This window comes from Miniopterus schreibersii (genome assembly GCF_964146895.1).
Source record: "Miniopterus schreibersii genome assembly, chromosome: 18".
Taxonomy (NCBI): Eukaryota; Metazoa; Chordata; class Mammalia; order Chiroptera; family Miniopteridae; genus Miniopterus; species Miniopterus schreibersii.
The window spans coordinates 7407334-7425564 of record NC_138121.1 but is presented as its reverse complement, the minus strand read 5'-3'; the positions used below and the strand labels follow the sequence as shown (position 1 = coordinate 7425564).

Genomic DNA, 18231 nt, shown 5'->3' with positions numbered 1-18231 from the left:
ACCTGGCATGTGCCCTGACCGGGAATTAAACCCCGATCGCCTGGATCCTAGGTCGATGCTCAACTGCTGAGCCATGCTCGGCTGGGCTCCATTTGCTTTTTAGAGACTCAGGGCACATTGGTACTTTCTTCTTGATGTCGTGAGGGGAATTAAGTGAGGTATAGGCATGTGATTAATTATCTGAGGCTGGTGGTGGGTAGAGAGGGGACAGGTGGACACCTGTGTCCAGGGCGAGTTCATCTCAGCGAACCTCTCGTTGATCATCTGCAGCAGCTTCAGGAACTGCTTGTCCTTATAGTCGAAGCGGCTTCCAAAGAGAATGGAACTGATGACGTTGGAGACACTGCGGCTCAGGAAGAAGGTGGGTTTGATGGGGGCACCTGGGTGATAGAAATTGTCTATGTTGGAGGCAATGATTAGGAGCATGGGGTGTGGAATCACTTGGATGTGGATATGAGTAATGGCTCTACTTAATAGCATGAGTCATTTCATTTTTTCCTGTTGCATCTAGAAGCCCCACATTTCAGGTTGGATTAGTGTCCACTTCCTTGGTGGAAAAGGATCCTTATGTGTGTAAAATGCTTAGCCCAGTCTCAACACATGTGAGTGGGGATTATTGATATTTTTATTATTTATACGTGTTTGTGGGAAAGAATAACATATTTGGGAAAGAAATTCTAGGCAATAACATAAAAAATAAAAAAAAAGAGTGCCTAATTTCTGCATCTAATGTCTTTGGGGGAATTAGGAAAATCCTTCCCTAGGCATCAGTTGCACCGCCTGTAAAACAGGACGCTGGTGTTAGCTCAGTGCATTGGAAACGATTTCCCCCAAATACTGCAGACATTCACAAATATACAGTTTTACAGATGAACGCTGTGTGTACACGGGCATCCAAACCTTCTTAAGTGAACACTGTTACACATCCACAGAGTTCAGGTGAGACATTTTTTATTTAGAGAAGGTTATTTCATCGATTTATTGATTTGTCTCTATTTCTCAATCTCTGTGCCTTTTCTCTGTAGATCCCAGTGGTTCTTAAACTTATCATTGGTTAGGGAGTGAAGGTAATTCAACTTTGATCCAATCTCCACAAAAAAGTACAAACTCACATGTTGCCAAAGTCTACATGCAATTTCTGGGCTCACAGACTCACTGCCATGCACTGATTAGAGTTTCTGGACAGAATAATCTTGACTGGTCTTTCTTGTTAACTTCTAACATGGACCCTGATTGGGAAAATATGTGAATCCTACAATTAGTCTTTGTTCATCCTCTCACACCGTAACTTTCTCCTACTGAGACCTTTGCTTTGGCAACGGAACTCACTGCAACCACACAGTCCCCTTGTAGCCCTGCCCCTTTTTGCATCCATACCATTGGCCTTACGAAATTCCTCCAGTAGAAAGCTGATCTCCTCCTGGATCTGCTCCTCAATGCTCCGCCTTCCCATCCCGAAGTCCCAAAGGATGGTCAGGCAGAAGCGTCGGAGAATCCTCCATTGGTCTCCATTAGCCAGAACTACACCTGCCAGAGTCTCAGTGTCAGCCTTCTGCCTCCCCTCCGCTTTGTTCCCAACTCTGTGTTGGACCAGGAGGTGGCAGAATCTAAAAGCTTTAGACTGTGCTCTCAGGGAAGCCTCTCCCAGCCTCCCAGGCTCAATGGGGAGACCAAGCTTCCCTCTCTACAGACTAGGGCTGAGGTGAAGAGATAGGGAATCGGGCACAGAACAAATAACACCAGGGAGAGCTTACCGGAGGGCAGATTACGAGCTGGCTGGCTAATGGCATGGATGCGTAGGAAGGTGGAAGGAGCGATAGATACTACTTACACTCCCCCCGACAGGTGCATGCATGATTACACGAGATCGCACCTGGATAGCAAGCTAGCTACACTATAGAATTTCCATGTAGTAAGAAACATTTAAAAACTGCCAAGTTGTGGGGATGGTTCAGTGGATATTTGAAAATTAGTGAAAGGGTGGGTAGAATGATGAATGCCAGTGAGACTTTATGACTGGATTGATGGACAGACAAATTAATAAAGGGGTAAACAGGTGGGAGGAGGAGAAATGGGTACAGTGTTTGAGAAGGGGATCAATGGAAGGTTGGAAGAATAAGTGGATGGAAAGATTAATAAGTTGGCTGATGAATGAATGGATGGAAGAATTATGAATAGATGGAAGGACAGAGAATGGTGTGAGAGTACTTGGAATTGCAGGATGTGGGCTGTTAGGGTTGGATGTATGGGTAACATTAATGCCTAAATGGAGGAAGTAGGGGCCTATGTGTTGGGTATGTGTGTTTGTGGAGGAAGGTTTGAAGTAAGGTTGCCTATGAGGGTTTGGCTGTGTACACAAAGCATGTAGTTAACCCGTTAAAAGTGAGAGCGGGTGTAACACAGCAGGCACTCTGGAGTCGGATGGTTTGGGTTCAATCCTGATTTTTTTTTTTAATAGAGAGTGGAAGGGAGGGAGGGGAAGAGAGAGAGGGAGAGGGAGAGGGAGGGAGGAAAAGGGAGAGAAACATCAATGTGGGAGAGACACATTGGTTGGTTGTCTCCCGCATGCACCCCGACCAGGGCTGGGGATCAAACCTGCTACCCAGGCACGTGTCCTTGACCAGAAATCGAACCCGTGACCCTTCAGAGTGCAGGCCATGCTCTAACCACAGCCACACCTGCCCAGGCTGATCTCTCCTTAACACCTCCTAGCTCAGCAAGGCAGCCTCCACCCCAGACTTCTGCACTAGAACACGGGGCTCCCTCACCTCCAGGTGCCAGTCAGACGGCTTTCTTCCTGGTGATACAAAAATTCCTTTAAATAATGCCACTGAATTCTATGGAAATCCTCTAAGGGGCAGGGCCACAAAAATCTCAGATGTATGTCCCTACAGATATTTCCTACTGTCTTAAATTCACCTCTGCTACCACCATGAAGGGTACAAAGAAAGCAAACCCTCTATTCTGTACATCTAAATTGTCACGTGTTCAAAATACGCCTTACTACTTTGGAAGCTTCTTTCGAGCACCACAATTCCGCCTGTCCAAAGGCAGCCCTTAAGTTGGTCAGCACCTTGAACTTCATTGAGCTGAGTCGTGTGTATTTGCACGTTTGTCGGTGGCAGGCACAGAGACATGACACTCACACCTTCCTTTAAGAAAGAACTTGCCATTTAGCTGCAAGGAGTGCAGTGAGCTGACAGCCTCCAGCGGCAGCACCTTCAGGATCCACTTCAGCTTGGAGCAGAGTCCATGCTCTTCCAAGGAAGCCCTAGCCAGCAACTGAGAACAGCCGGGGTCAAGGGCATGGCCACTTCTTGCCCAACAGGGGACACCCCTCACAGCAATCTTCACCCCAGAGGAACCATTAGATAGCCTGCAGCTCTGCACGGTGGCCTGAGTCTCTCCCTGCCTAATTCTGCTTCTCTCCCTTCCTTTTCTGGGTATCAAACCTGCATCTTGGTCTGAAGGCTTTTTCAAACCCACTCTGCTTCCTTCCTCCATCATATTTAGCATACATTATGCACTCGTAACTGCATCCAAGCCTCCCCTTCCCCCGGCACCCAATTCACATAATGAGCATCTTGGCGTTTGCTGTTTGCTTCGTTCTCAGCCTCAAAACTCTCTTCCAATTTTGGAAAATCCCCTGTTGTGTGACTCTTCATTGGTGGAAAGTCTTTGCCTCCCACCACAGACGTTGAAGGGGCCATTGACCCTTTGGGATCATTCAGTTTCACCAGCACACCCCGAGACCTAAGGTTTTAGCATCTGGCAATGGCTTGGCCACTTGGATCATCATTTATGGGACTATGAATGTTGTTTGAGGAAGTGACAACAAAAACACAGAAACAATTAGGAAGTTGTCCGCAAGGGCAGCAATGGGTCAAGAGCCTATGGCAGTGGCATTCCGGGCCCCAGGTGGGGGCGGGGAGGCAATGGCAGCAACAGCCTGCGGCTGATGGTTCTGGTGATTATCTTGGTTATCTTGACCAGCGTCCTCCTGGCGCTCTCTCTTTTTTCCTTCTCACATTCTTATCCTGACTTCCCATGGATTTTGTGAGCTAGCCATTCTCTTTCCCACAGCCAGCAGCCTTTCCTGCTGAAAAGAGCCAAAGCTATTTTGTGTTGATAAAAACATTGTCGTAGCCCACTTGGTCCTTTCTTCTGTCTCACCACTTCCTTCAGTATATAACAGCCAAAGCGAGCCATTTAAAACATTTCAGTAAATGTCATCTATGCTCATTCCCACCCAGAAACACCCTCCATCTCACTCAGGTTCCCATTCAGTCTGGCACTTGAACTCTCCCCCCCGTCTCCTTTACTCCTACAGACTGTCTTCCTCCTGCACGCCACCCACGCGAGTCTCCGCCCGGGTTCAGGCCCACAGCCTCTGCTTAGACTCTGCTCTTTTTAATGGTCTCCCGGGCACTCTCGCTCCTGGAGATCTGTGTGGCGTTTTCTTCATTGCCTATGCAACCCCAGGGCCACCGATTTAAAATTCTGTGTACTGCTTCCCTACTTTGCTTTTCTAACATATCGTTTATTTATTTATGACGTTTATTTTTAATTATCTACCTTCCCTATTAGAACCTAAACGCCATGAGCGCACAGTCTTGTCTGTTTTGTTCACTGATAGGTCCCAAGTACCTGTGGGACCCACAGGCGCTGGCCCACCTTGGATATTCAATAAATGTTGGTTCAATAAAATGAGTGATGAGGGAAAGCTTTAAACACTGAGTGAGTTGGTAGAGCTGAGAAATGGAGTAACAGAGCTCTGGGCCATTTCACTGCTTTTCAGAGTGCGCTGGAATTGAACGTGACGATGACAGGGAAGCAGGTTGAGAAAGAGATGATGGGGGAAGGAGAGGTCATGAGCCAGCAGATGGCTGAGGCTGGGGAATTACAAGGGGAGCTCCACCACTGGGAAATCTCTGGCGGAGAGCTGGAAGAAAAGATGCTTCATAACAAGATGGTACAAAAGGCCATTTTAAGTTGTTTGCGGTGGCCTATTGATGTCACACACACAATACACAATAAACATGCCACACTCAACAGTATTGAACTCCTTGATGCCTTTTTTGCGGGGAGGGGAGGGATAAAAGAATCGAGGAAATGGGATGTGACCCACATTTTGGTCATGATCGGGGCAAAGACAAAGGAACACCGTAAAGACGTGGAATCTACAACAAGAATTTGATATAGATGCAAACCTAGCCGGAGGTGATCAAGTGAAGGAAAAGTCTGCAGGCTTTTAATGAAATGTCAAACAGGACAAGGCTTTTCTACTGATGTAGATGTGCTACCAGTTTACACGGCATGTTTTCAGGTGACCCTCGCTGACCCGTGGCCCACAGCAGTAGTAACAGTGCCTTCTCTTAGGGTTGTTGAGAGACTTTTGGGAGATGTACATCTGGGAAGCGCTCCGTTCTCTGACGGTTTCTTCCGCACCCAGTAGGGGGCGCTCAGCGGGGCACCAGGCAGAGCTCATAGGTTGGGGGGATGTTGCCAAAGCCTGAGATCTTGGGGGTGATATCGATGTCAGCAGGAGGCACCAGCGGGTGTAGGGAGAAGTTCTGAAGGATGGAGGTCAAGTAGAGGAAGAGTTCCATGCGGGCCATGGCCTCGCCCAGGCAGATGCGCTTTCCTGTGAGCACATTGGAGGAGAGGAGGGTGGGTCACACTTGCACTGGGATAGCAGTCATGGGGAGCCTTCTGACCCCACCACCCACCTGAGTCTCAGCTACTTCCTCAGCATCTCTGGGGTCATAACACTGGCTTTATAGGGTTATTACAAAGACTCAGTGGGTTCCTAGAGATAGTGCTCAGCTAGGGTCTGTTAACACATGGCAGCTACTTCTCTGATGACTTGGATTCCATCAGATTCCAAGAAGGAATGGTTATAAAGGAGCCTCAAATACAAAGATTCTGTGCATTTCAGTTTCTTAAATGTTTATCAGAAGCCTAATTGGTGCCAGATACTGGTAAGGGGAAAAAACCCCAGAAGCACACACTTAAATAGTGTCAGCCACCCTTCCAATGGTTTGGAGAAATTAATCTCCATATTACGGACAGGGAGCTGAAGTAACTCCCCCATTGGGCCCACCATCTGTAAGTGGTAGAGTTTCATCCTATTTCCTAGTCACAATCACTTTTGTGGTACAGTGGTGTATGTGACTAATTCACACTGCATATTGTGGTACATAATATGGGGGAGAAACCATATGACTGGCAAAACCTAAAGTAGTTTCTGTTTGGTCCTTAGCAGAGTAAGTTTGCTGACCCCTATATAGTGCTATTACTCTTCTAATTTTGAGTCAATAATTCTAATAGTCTATGATTCTAGGATTCTTTGAAATAGCACTCAACTTCCCAGATGTGGACCAATGGTTGTGGGACATATCAAGCATGTCCCTGGGGGGCACTCAGACCACAGAAACCTACCAGAAGAAAAAGGCACAAAGGCTTCATTCTTCTTGAAGCGGCCCTGCTCATCCAAGAAGTGCTGGGGATAGAAGGCATTTGGGTAGCGGAAGTATTTGGGGTCTTTGAGGACTGAGCCAAGCAGAGGAAACACATCAGTGCCCTGGGGTGAAAATAGGGAGAGTTAAGAGAACTCGGTGCTGGAATTTGGAGGAAGGAACCAGGAGAGGAGAGGGGTGCAGTGGAGGGAGAAGGGGTGCCAATAAGGGTGCACTCCACCTTGGGCAGAAGGTAGCCTCGGAAATGAGTGTCCCGAACGACATTGTGTGGAATACCCATGGGCACAATATCTGTCAGTCTCTGTATCTCATGGATCACAGCATCTGTGTAGGGCATCTTGACTCGGTCGTCCACACTTGGTATCCGATGTGGTCCAATCACCTGGTCAATCTCTTCATGGATCTTTGCTGGAAGAGGCCAGAAACCGTAACAGACAAGGGCCCAGGATGTGTTTCTAGGGGACGGGGTGGGCCATGTGAACCCTGAGGGAGCAGGCCACCTGTGTTCAGATTGCCTCTTTATGTACCACAAGTGACACACTGGCGGGGTTAGTAAATACTCTTCAGATCCTGGGGAACGCACATAGTCTGGAGCCTTGAATGCCATTTGTGACATTTGGTCTTCATCTTGAGAAGACCAAGGAGCCATGGAGGCTGATGAGTGGGCAGTGCCCTCCTCCCGGCTGGGCTTTCATACCCAGAGTTTGACAGGATGGGAACCAGTTCAGTCAGGATGGAAGTAAATGACAGGCATTATGGGACAGTGATTAAAAACACTTGGCACAGTCACCCCTCTCTGCACTTCCTGGATGAGTAACATTGGGGCAAATGACTTTACCTTCTGAGATTCTCTTTCTTCACCCTTCAAGTAGATGTGACAAGCTCTTAAAATTGTAAAATTTACATAAAATCCATTATGTAAGTGACTAGGACCGTTCCCAGTACATAGAAAGTGTCCATTACCTACGGGAATTCTTAGATTACTAAAAGACGACTTGGACAAGGGAGGAGAAGCTAAGAGAGTTTGAGTGGAAACAAGTTAGTCTTTCCCTTTGTCTGTAGTAGAAAACATTTGTTGGCTTGTGAACTGCATTAGAAGGAAGAGGGGCCAAAATTGGGGATTTTCCTTAAGCAAGTAATGAGCTCCTCATTGCTGGAGCCACTTAGCCAGGCCAGATTCCAATTAACTGGGGATGGATTCTAGTTGATTCTGGCACTATAGTCAACTAAATAATGGCCATCAAAGATATCCATCTCTTGATGCCTAGAACCTGTGGATATGACTTTATTTGACAAAAAAGGACTTTGTAGATCAATTAAGGATGTTGAGATGTGGAGATTATCCAGAATTATCAAGGCTGGCTCTAAATATAATCAGAAGTGTCTGTCGTAGAAGGAAGCAGTAGGGTCCGAGTCAGAGAAGGAGACATGACAACATAACCGAGAGAGATGTGAAGATCTTTGCCTCTGGTTTTGAAGATCAAGGGAAGATCATGAGATCATGGAACACAAGGAGTACAGCTCTAGAACCTGGAAACAGCAAGGAATCAGGTCCCCTCTTGGTTCATCCCAGCGAAAGCCTACTTGAACTTCTGCACTCCCGAACTGTATTAAAATAGATTGATGTTGTTTTAAGCTTCTAAGTTTCTGGCAGTCGATGACAGCAGCCACAGGAAACTAACACAGGCACCAAGTAGAGAACTAAATCAAGTGGCCTTCCAAGACTTAGATCCCAAGACTCTGTGTCCTGAGGTTCTAAAGTGAAGAGTCTAGAGCCACAGGGTGCTAAGGTTTCAAGGTTATGTCTTCTTTCCTGGCGGGACTGGGAGTCACCAGGTAAGCAGCTCAGGTGGACACTCACCTTGCACCTCAGGGTGCTTCATCAGCATCAGAAATCCATAGCGTAGTGTAGAGCTCACAGTCTCTGTGCCAGCAAAGAAGAGGTTGAGAGTGGTGAGGACCAAGTTCTTGAGGTTGAATTCTGTGTGTGGATTATTTTTATCCTGAAAATGAGAGGGATAAGAAATAGAATCACCCTTTTCTGTCTTTATCTTCTTATTTTTTCCTTTGGGTGTGGTAGGCCTTTGTGAAAACACAATAGATGGGACAACCAAGTGGGTATCTGGGAAGGGAAACAGCCAGAGCAAAGGCCCTGAGGCAGGAGCGTGCCTGGTGTGGAAGAGGACAGCAAGAAGGAAGCCAGTGTGACTGGAGTGGAGTGAGCAGTGAGGAAAGTGGGAAGAGACGAAACGAGAGATTGCCTTGTTAGATTAGAATGTCCTATGACATTAGGGTATATGGTTTTAAACTTTCAAGTGCTGCTGTTTTATATTAAAATATCTAGTTCTGAGAATCTATGATATAGAAGTATTAAGCTTCTAGCTTCTACATCTCTATGACTTTTCAGTTTAAAAACTTTAACTAAGCTTCTCAAATTCTAAGGCTCTAAAGACTCCTCTTACTTTTCTACAGCTGTAAGTCCCTGGTGGTTGTAATCATACATGATTAGAAAGCCGTTAAGGGTTTAAGTTTCCATGTTCTTAAAATGTTTAGATTCAAAGTTTACTTTTATAAGTGTAAGAGTTTATGCTTTTACAGTCTTTAGATCTCTATAAACAAAAATACACCATGTGAAACGATGCTTCCTTTTTTTTTTGTCTCTACCATGTGTAGAAATGAGTTTAAAGTTGCAGATACTAGGGATCGAGGAGATGAGGGGAAAGGGTTGGGGGAAGGAGAATGGTACCTGGTGCATCCTGACGAGGAAGCAGTCAATGAAGTCCCGAGGGTTCTGTGGGTCGAGGGATTCCTCGTTGACCTTGACCCTAGAGGCAATGAAGTCCTTGAGCTCCTCTATCAAGTCATAGATGCGATTGTGTCTTCCTGGCAAATACTGCATGATTCCGGAATACATGTCATAGAGCTGTGGGGAACAGGCAAAGGCGGTATGTCAGTGATGGGCACCGAGGCCAGCCTGGGCCGAAGCTGGAGTTAGATAGCTGGAGTTAGATAGCTGGACTCAACATCCAGCACTGGGTCTGAGAACTAGGTGAGCCCATTTGCTTTTGGGAGACTCAGGGCACATTGATACTTGCTTCCTGGGGTTGTGGGGCATATTAAGCAAGATAGGCAGGTAATTAGTTGTTTGGATTGGGGATGGGCAGAGAGGTGGCTGGTGGGCACCTGTGCCCAGGGTGTGCTCATCTCAATGAAACTCCCGTTGATCATCTGCAGCAGCTTCAGGAACTGCTTGTCCCCATAGTCGAAGCGGCTTCCAAAGACGATGGAACTGATGACGTTGGAGACACTGCGGCTCAGGAAGAAAGTGGGTTCGGTGGGGGCACCTGGGTGATAGAAATTGTCTATTTGAAGGCAATAATCAGGAGCACAGGGTGTGGAATCATTCAGTCATGGATATGAGTCCTGGCTCCACTGCCTAAAAGCACATGTTAGCTATTTCATTTTTGTATTTTTGAGGATGTATTATATTTTAGTAACCATTTCACTGGTTCATGAAGATTCAATATAATTATCTATGTAAAATGCTCAACACAGGTTTTCCCATGTAGCAAACAGTAAGAAGATGCTGCTGGACCTCAATCACTACTTTTTGCCATTAGTATTTAATTGCATTTGTGCTGGAGACTCACAGATTTGGGAAAGGAGTTGAAGTAAGAGATATTTTTTAAAAATGGGTGGCTGGAGTCTGCCTGTCTCTCTCAATGATCCCATTTGACCTATTAAGAAAATCCTTCCCTTGGCCTCAGCTGCACCATCTATAAAACAGGATGCTTGTTGGGATAGTGGATTTGGGGATGACTTCCCCAGAACAGTGCCCATATTCACAAATATACAATCTTGGAAGTAATTTCTGGGGATACATGGACAGTTAAAGCTTTTATGTAGACTAACATGCATGGAGTCCAGGTGAGGGATCGCTGACTTATGAGAAATCATCACTGATCCTGTCTCTTAACTAATCATCTTTGTTTTTCTCAGCCCCTGTGTTTTATTTCTCTGGACCTCAGTGCTTCCAGATCTTATTTTTGGGTGGGGACCAAATCCCTTAAAAAGATAATGAAACAGGTATAGAGTTTCACATTCTCAACATGACAAATTTCTAAAGCTCTGTTTTATATCATGTGAGTATATTTAACATTACTGAAAAGGACCCTTAGGAATGGTTAGGATGGTAAAATTTTATGTGAAGTGGTTTTACCACAGTTGTGTGTGTGTAATTACATTTGGCCATGTCCCTAGGAAAAGGCACAAACTGACCTTGCCAAAGTCTGCATATAATATGAGGAGCTCACAAGCTCCCTGAGATCCACTGATTAAAGTTTCTGGACCATGGTCTCTAGTGCTCCTTCATGTTAACTTTTGAAGTGGAACCTGGCTGGAAATTCTTAATCTGTTCCATTCTCTCCCTTTCCAGGGCTTTATTCTCATGACTGAGCTCTCTACAGCCACCCACTCACCTTGTAGCCCCCCCTTGAGGCCCCCATACCCTTGGTCTTCCGTAGTTCCTCCAGCAGGAAGCCAGCCTCCTCCTGGATCCGCTCCTCAACGCTGCGCTTTCCCATCCCGAAGTCCCGAAGGATGGTCAGGGAGAAGCGCCGGAGAATCCTCCATCGGTCTCCATTAGCCATAGCTACACCTGCCGGAGTCTCGGTGTCAGGCTTCCGCCTCCCCGCCCCTTCCTGTGTCCAACTCTTTGTTAGACAAGGATGTGGACTGATCATGAAAGCTCTAGAATCTGCTTTTAGGGAAGCCCCTCCCAACCCCCCAAGCTTGATGGAGAGACTGTTTCCTACATACAGGACCCTCAAAAACTGTCTAGTGCTGAGGTGGAGGAAAGGGAAGCAGGCGAGGAGTGACTGAGGAGATCAGGAGAGTTTCCTATGGGATAAAGGCCTGGACCTGGATGAGTGGGATGGATGCATAGGAATGGGGAGGGAAGTGTAGACAGAATGCCATGTAAGTACCCTGGAATGGGAAGACTGCTTCTGTTTTCTATATACCATTTGGATTCTTTAGAAACACACATACATGTACACAGAAGCTCACATCTGTCCATCACTATACCTACACAAAAGAGTTATCTTGTAGTAAGAAATATTTAGAAATTATCAGATGTGCATGGGTTGCTGAATTAGTGTTTGGAAATTAAATGTAATGATTTTGGTGGATTAATGAAAGGAAGAAAGAGTTTATGACAGGAATGACTGACGGATGGATGGTTGAAAGACTTAATGCATGAGCGAAGGGTTTATGGATGGTCTGAGGTGGATGGATAAATGGTTGGAAGGATGTATGGACAGAAAGATTAATAAATGGATGAATGGTGGAAAGGTTAATTGAGTGGATGGGATGGAATGGTGGATAGATGGGTAAACGGAAACTTAATTGATAGACGTATAGATAAATTGGATAGAAAGATATTTGTATAGAAAATTGAACTAATGAATGAACTTTTTAGTAGATAACTGGATCAATGGAAAATGGATGAATGGAAGGCAAAGTATCAGGATAGATGGATGGATGGAAAGAGTAGTGTGAGGCTCTTAGAATTGAAAGGTGTGGGCGGCTGGAGATGGACATATAGGCAACACTAGAAAGGTACCTAACCAAATCTGGGAGGCAGAGACCTATGGGTTGGGTCGTGTGTGTGTATGTGCAGGAAAATTAGAAGTAAGGTTGGCTGTGAGGGCTTCAGTGTGTACACAGTGTAAACGAATCCATTAAAAATAAGAACAGAATTAACGCAGCAGATACTCTAGAGTCGGATGGTTTAGGTTCAAAAGAAAATGGTCCTACTACTTACCATGTGGTATTACCTAACCTTTCTCACCCTCACCTTCCTCATTTGCAATATTAGTAAGACATTAAAAGTTCGCTGAAAGCAGTCAATGCAATAATTCAGGAGGCGTACTTATCAAAGAACCCGGGGCATAGGAAGTACATTACTATTATTCTGTATTCATTGTTATGGTTGTTGTTGTTACTTACCATGACCTTGGAAGTTTCGCTCTATTGAAGCCAATTCTCCGCGGCCACTGAACTCATCTGCTTGGTCTACCAGAGCCTCCTTCACTGCTTCATGTCCACATAAAACAACTACTGGCCGGGAACCCATGTACACAGTGAAGACTGGGCCATATTTCTCCCTAAGCTGGGGGTGAGGGAAGACACAAGAGGATGGGGCTGACACACCCAGCAAGGATTTTAGGAAATAGAGATTTCAAGGAAATACAAATGTGCGAATAACAGAGAAAGATAAGTCCTGGGCTTGGAAGGACTGTTGAGAAAAAGGCACAGATACCTTGGCTCTTGTGATCCTGGGTAAGCCTTAGTTTCCTCATCTGTGAAATGATGGACCTGGGTGAAATAAACCCCAAGCTCCATACTTCTCTCTCTGAAATGCTAAATTTCTAGATCCTAAGATTTCATGACATTCAGTCCCAAAGTTCTAAGATAACTAGACTGCAAGAATTATGGTGTTTAAGGACATAAGGTACTGTGAGCCCAAAGTCCTGAGGCTGTGAGAGTCTTAAGTTCCAATGTGCTAGGAATCTGTCTTTCCAAGAGTCTAAGATTCTGAAATGTCAGGATTCTGAGGTTCATAGAGTCTATGTTTCCAAGAGTCTGTGTTTTAGAAGTTAGAAGGTTTTACATGTATTTGTCTATAGAATTAGTTGCTTCCAGCTCTAAGAGAAGAGGTAGACAGACTCACCTTCATGAAAGACTGAAAGGTGGCATCCGTACGGATTTGTAACAGGTTCCCCAGGAAGGGTATCGGCGTGGGGCCTGGAGGTAACTTTCCCCCCTTGTTGATCCGCTTCCAGGCAGTGAGTATGAGCAGACAAGACAAGCAGAGTGCCAGGAAGACGGTGAGGGCCCCTCCCAGCTCCATGGCACTAGGCAGAGCGGTTGTACCCGGGGCCTCAGGTCCTGCCTAAATATGTTCTGGGAAATCGGCGGTGCAGAAATCTGAATACCTTCGGGTTCAAGTTTTCCGGGTATGGATACCATCAGGGAAGGGATTGCTTTATTGGGAGGGGCAGTTGTATAACCGATAATCTCCCCCATGAATAAAGGCAGATTGAATTCACCTGGGTAAGTCCACTGGGAACATTCCTCTTTCTTCATGTTTCCAGTGCCTCAGTTGTCCCTCAGCTCAGCCTCATCCAACATGTCTTGATAGGGTGTGGGAAGCACTGAACGTTGTTTTTAGGTTACTGCATCCAGGAAGCAAATGTCTCGGTTCAAATTTCAGCTCCGTCTTTTCTTCATTGGGCAAGAGACCTAACCCTGTTTGCCTTAGTTTCCCCATCTGTCAAAAAGGGTAACCGAACTGCTTTAGAAAGTCTTGATAGAGAACAGGGATGACTCTTTTCTCTTTGCCAGACCCTTAGTAGTCAGTTTTTAAAACTAACAAAAGCAGCAAGATGAAGATTTTGAGTAACAAGAGAACGAAGTTGAAAGGGTTTTATTTATCGAGTTCTCTCGTGTATGTGTAGCCCGAGTCTCTAGAGAAGACCACTATAGAGGGATGGCCTAGGGACTGTTTTCTGTAATAATCTAAATAAATGGTTTTCAACACTTTTTGTACCAGATATTTGTAAATCTTTACTGTCCTGAAACAGAATTCCTGAGATTTATATCCTACTCATACATATTATTAAACAAAACCCAGTGCCCTTCTCATGTGTCTGGATTTTCAGACTCAGAAACTGAATCTCTCGGGGAACTCATGGGTTTTGAAATAAGGCCTGGCTGGCTGGACTGAGGCAGCCTGTGTCTAGAAATGGTGGGAATTCTGGGAAACCGAATGACTGCCAGAGCACCATCTTCCGGATCTTGGATCTCCTGCTAGGATGTCTTTCGTGGAGTAAGAGGCAGCTCTAGGCTGCCTCCTTTGACTCTCCCAGCCGTCATCTCTCTCTTCCATTCTGACCCCCCACCAAACACACAACCCATTCAGAACTAGTCTTTTAATTATCCATGATGGTGCAGAAAAGGAGAGAGAACGTTTCCTTAGAACAGTCCCTGTCACCATCTCACTCCAGGCACAAAGCCAGGAGTGCAGGCACAAAAATCTGTTGCTTCCCACAGTTCCTATGAGCTGATGTAATTTAATGGCATGATCTATGTACTCACTGGGAAGCCTCCCTGGTCCCTACATTTACCCCCAGCTTCTTTTCCACATCTCCTCTCATTCTGAGGCTCCAGCTTGGTGTTCCAGCCTAGAACCACACCATGTCAGAGCTTGAAGAGGCCTTAGAAATATTTCTAGCTCAGAATTCCATCTTTAATCTCAAATGTGTAAAGGAAAGTACAAAACTGTCATTATCTGGGGCATTTGAGATTTTTGTCTTGCTTCCCAGCAACTGTCAGGGGCACCATGGTGACCAAGAATGCCAAAAACAGGGGTGGGTAGTAAAACACTTTCTTCACAACCCGTGCTCCTGAGAAGTCTCAGTTTTGGCTTTCAGACATTGGATGTCCCAGGCCTCTGAATTGGTAGTTTCCCAAAGTTTCCATTAACACCTCGATTCCACTGCTTTGCATCTTTTCTAGCTGCTGGGGGGGGGGGGGCGGGTGCTGCGGCTCGTGCCTGCCTGTCTCCTCTGGGAAGCTCTCCCTGACTGCAGCCTCTGTCTCCTTGTCTATGACGCCCATTCTCTCTGGTCCTGAACTGTTTATCTCTGGCCTGAACTATTTACACAGCCTCCAGGTGAGGGACACAGGCATCTGATCTCTGGGAAGAATGGAGCTGGGAGAGGCATCCACGAGGTCAGGTTGATGAACTGAGGGAGAGAGGGCTAAGAAGGGTGAGAGGGGAGAATTGGCCTCCCCCCCACACTCACACCCCACTGTATTCACAACAAGCAGTTATATAATGAGCTCTGTCCCACCCCTGCCCGGGGCAGTGAGCCAGAAGGGGCGGTGCGAGCAAAGATCATGTGTAAGTAAGGCAGGAGCGAGGGAACGGGTTTCAGGGTGACAGAAAACAAGAGAAAGAGCCGCACTGGGCGGCAGAGGGTGAAGGGGCCAGGGAGCCACAGAAGGAGACAAAGAGTCAGAGAGATGAAAAGAGAGACGTGGTGAGAGGAAGAGAGGGAGGGAGGGAAAGTGGGACCCAGGGAAACGGAGAAGGAATCAAAGAAAGACACAGGACACAGGTAGAGGAAGAGACCGAGCCTGGGATGGAGAGAGACAGATGCAGAGGAAGGAAGAGACAGCTAAAGAGAGACTCTCCCTCGGAGGCGAGAAACAGAGACAGCCTGAGAGAGACATGGAGCGAGACCTAGGAAGCCAGGAAACAGAGATTCAGAGGAGAGAGCCAGAGAAATACAGACAGCCTGAGACAGAAGGTCAGAGAAAGGGGCAAAGAGACACAAAGGGATGTAGAAACAGCCGGGTGAAGGGCACAGAAGTCACCCCCTCAAAGCCCTGCCTGCCCGCCCAGTCTACAGCAGCCGCCCATCCAAGGCCGTCCTGTTTCCCTGTCGCCGGCGGAGGTCATCCTGTTTACTCAGCGTGCTGTTTGCTTGTAGCCGGCCTTGCCCTAGATTTTGCAAGCTCCATGAGGGGGGACTTTGGTTTTTGGGTCCTCTGCCATAGCCCCTGTGCCCCCGTTAACGGGCAGTGTGCGCTCGCTAACCCTTGCTTATCGGAATGAACTCACTGTGCCCCCTCGCTGTGCGGCCCTCGGGGGAAGGGACTGTGGGATCGTCAGGGGGTGTGAAGCCCAGCACAGGGGCCACAGCCAATAAAATGGCAAAACTAGGTACGGTGTCAGTGGGGTCCTGGGCTTCCAGGGCCAGATCACATCGGAAGTTATATAAGTGTCTGATCACTGTGCCGCACACCCGAAACTTAGATAATATTGAGTGTCAATTAAAACTGAAAAACAAATTTAATGATAAGAAAGAGAGGGTTGGTAGCTGTGCCACTCCTGCCCCCCAAATCCTGCGCGTCATCACTCTGGCTAAGTCTAACCTAGAACCGCGCGGGGAGGTGAGACCAGGTAGGTAAACGCACAGCGTAGGAATAAGCGCCCTGCGCTCCGAGAGGCAGAGCAGGACAGAGGCACTCGGTCCCTGAAGAGTCCACGGAGCTGCCATTCTGGCCCCGGCCTGTCTACCTCCAGACAGCCTTAGTGGGGGAGAGAACTGAAATTTCAAGCCATTCTTATTTTGTTTTTCTGTGACAGGCAGCTGACACAGCAGTTTCTTTCTAATGCATCATTTTTCTTGTCTTCGTCAGCTCACTTTGGCCTCTTATCACTTGAAATCCAAATATTAACCAATACAGTCCTACATCAGGGCGACAGGAGCAAAATCAGTAGGATGAGTGGGGCTTACTACACGATGGGCACTGTTTTCAGTTGAGATGTTAATTTTGATCTTATTGAGGTAAAAGTCCTGTAACATAAAATTAAGCATTTTAGAGTGAACTATTCAATGGAATTTAGTATATCAACATAAGAAACGTCCCGTAGAGAACTGTTATGTTTGTTTGAGCCAAGCTGGTGACAATGGTCACAAAGCAAAATCTCAACAGACTGAGAAAATGATCTAGAGAAAGGTAGTTTTGCGATTTATTTTATACATTACAATCAAAAGAGGAGGCATAAGGAGGGTTACATGAAATTCATTGGTGATAGATTGGTGAGGCGGGAGAAAGCAAAGGAGGGAAAGAGTAAAATAGAGGCAAATGCTTCTTTACCTTGGTGGGTACAGGGTAGCTGTTAACATTTACCGCAGAGTTGGTACTCCCCAGAGCAGGATAACAATGGGGGCTCTGTGGTCTCCTGTTCTGGTGGGAGACTGTGCCCTGAGGGGGTCTGGAAAAAAGGGATCACCGGCTTTCCGAAGGGACGTTATCTTAGATGCAAAGTCAACAGACGGGCTCAGGTAAGGCAAAGACTGACCTTTGTCAAGAAAGATCCCACCTAGGACTTGACTACCCGCCGTGATTTGTTTTTACCTATAGTTTCAATTTCAGACCATCCTATGTGGTGACGTTAGGTCTCTGCGTTTGCAAGGTTTGCCATGCCGGCCTCCCCTGAGCTTGTCCGGTTTAGTACCTGGCCCCTTTCCGTCCACAGTATATTCACAATGTTGTGTAATGTCCACCTCCATCTAGTTCCAAAAATTTTCATCGCCCCAGAAGGAAGCTCTGTATCCGTGAAACAGTCATTTCTCACTCCTCCGTGCTTCCTAGCGCCCGGCAGTGAAGGCCCTGCCTGTGTCACCGTCGATGCCTTTGCTTCTCATTACCTTTCTTTGATTCTCTCCCAAACCTTTTTTTAAAATTATTTTTTCATTGAGGTATAGTTAACATACATCATATTAGTTTCAGGTGTACAACATAATGATTTGATATTTGTATATATTCCAAACTGATCACCACAGTAAGTCTAATTAACATTCCTCATAATACATTATTGTTACAGAATTAGTTTTTTTCTTGTGATGAGGACTTTTAAGATTTACTTCTCTTAGCAACTCTCAAATATGCAATGCAGAATTATTGACTGTAGTCACCATGCCGTACATCACATCCTCATGACTTATTTATTTTATAACTGGAAGTTTATGCCTTTTGGGCCCCCTTCACTCATTTTCCATACCCCCAACCCCCATCTCTGGCAACCACTATCTTCTCTCTGTCTATGAGGTTGGGTTTTGGTTCTGTTTTTGTTTTTCAGATTCAACAGGTATAAGGGCTCTGTCCCACGAGA

At 46.2% G+C, this 18231-nt stretch overlaps 2 protein-coding genes across 4 annotated transcripts in view; one reads left to right on the top strand and one right to left on the bottom strand.

The window, feature by feature from the left end:
- The window catches only part of CYP2S1 (cytochrome P450 family 2 subfamily S member 1), a 53215-nt gene that overhangs the window by 6473 nt on the left and 28511 nt on the right, over positions 1-18231 (top strand). For both annotated transcript variants that reach the window (XM_081119151.1, XM_081119149.1), the window contains one exon: positions 271-361. In XM_081119151.1, coding sequence (XP_080975277.1) covers positions 320-361 — 42 coding nt within the window. In that variant the 5' untranslated portion in view covers positions 271-319. Of the gene's footprint in view, positions 1-270; positions 362-18231 lie in introns of those variants that run through there.
- On the bottom strand, positions 5230-13713 carry LOC308548120 (cytochrome P450 2G1). Of its 2 annotated transcripts, none has more exons than XM_081119153.1 (10): positions 13592-13713; positions 13213-13445; positions 12489-12651; positions 10987-11136; positions 9663-9823; positions 9226-9402; positions 8341-8482; positions 6700-6887; positions 6442-6583; positions 5230-5644 (listed from the first exon to the last, which is right to left on the bottom strand). In XM_081119153.1, the coding sequence occupies exons 2-10, from the start codon at positions 13390-13392 to the stop codon at positions 5463-5465; spliced, it is 1485 nt and encodes a 494-aa protein (XP_080975279.1). In that variant the 5' UTR covers positions 13393-13445; positions 13592-13713; the 3' UTR covers positions 5230-5462. The 2 variants fall into 2 exon arrangements, with proteins under 2 accessions (XP_080975279.1, XP_080975280.1); XM_081119154.1 differs by having other exon boundaries at positions 13213-13434.

What these genes read in the sequence shown, in the direction of transcription:
- LOC308548120 (XM_081119153.1), bottom strand. Translation starts at nt 13,392, where the DNA reads ATGGAGCTGGGAGGGGCCCTCACCGTCTTCCTGGCACTCTGCTTGTCT. An exon ending in GCGAAACTTCCAAGGTCATG is followed by an intron (nt 11,137 to 12,488) that starts GTAAGTAACAAC and finishes AGACTCCGGCAG; the next exon opens with GTGTAGCTATGGCTAATGGA. An exon ending in GGAACTACGGAAGACCAAGG is followed by an intron (nt 9,824 to 10,986) that starts GTATGGGGGCCT and finishes TCTATCACCCAG; the next exon opens with GTGCCCCCACCGAACCCACT.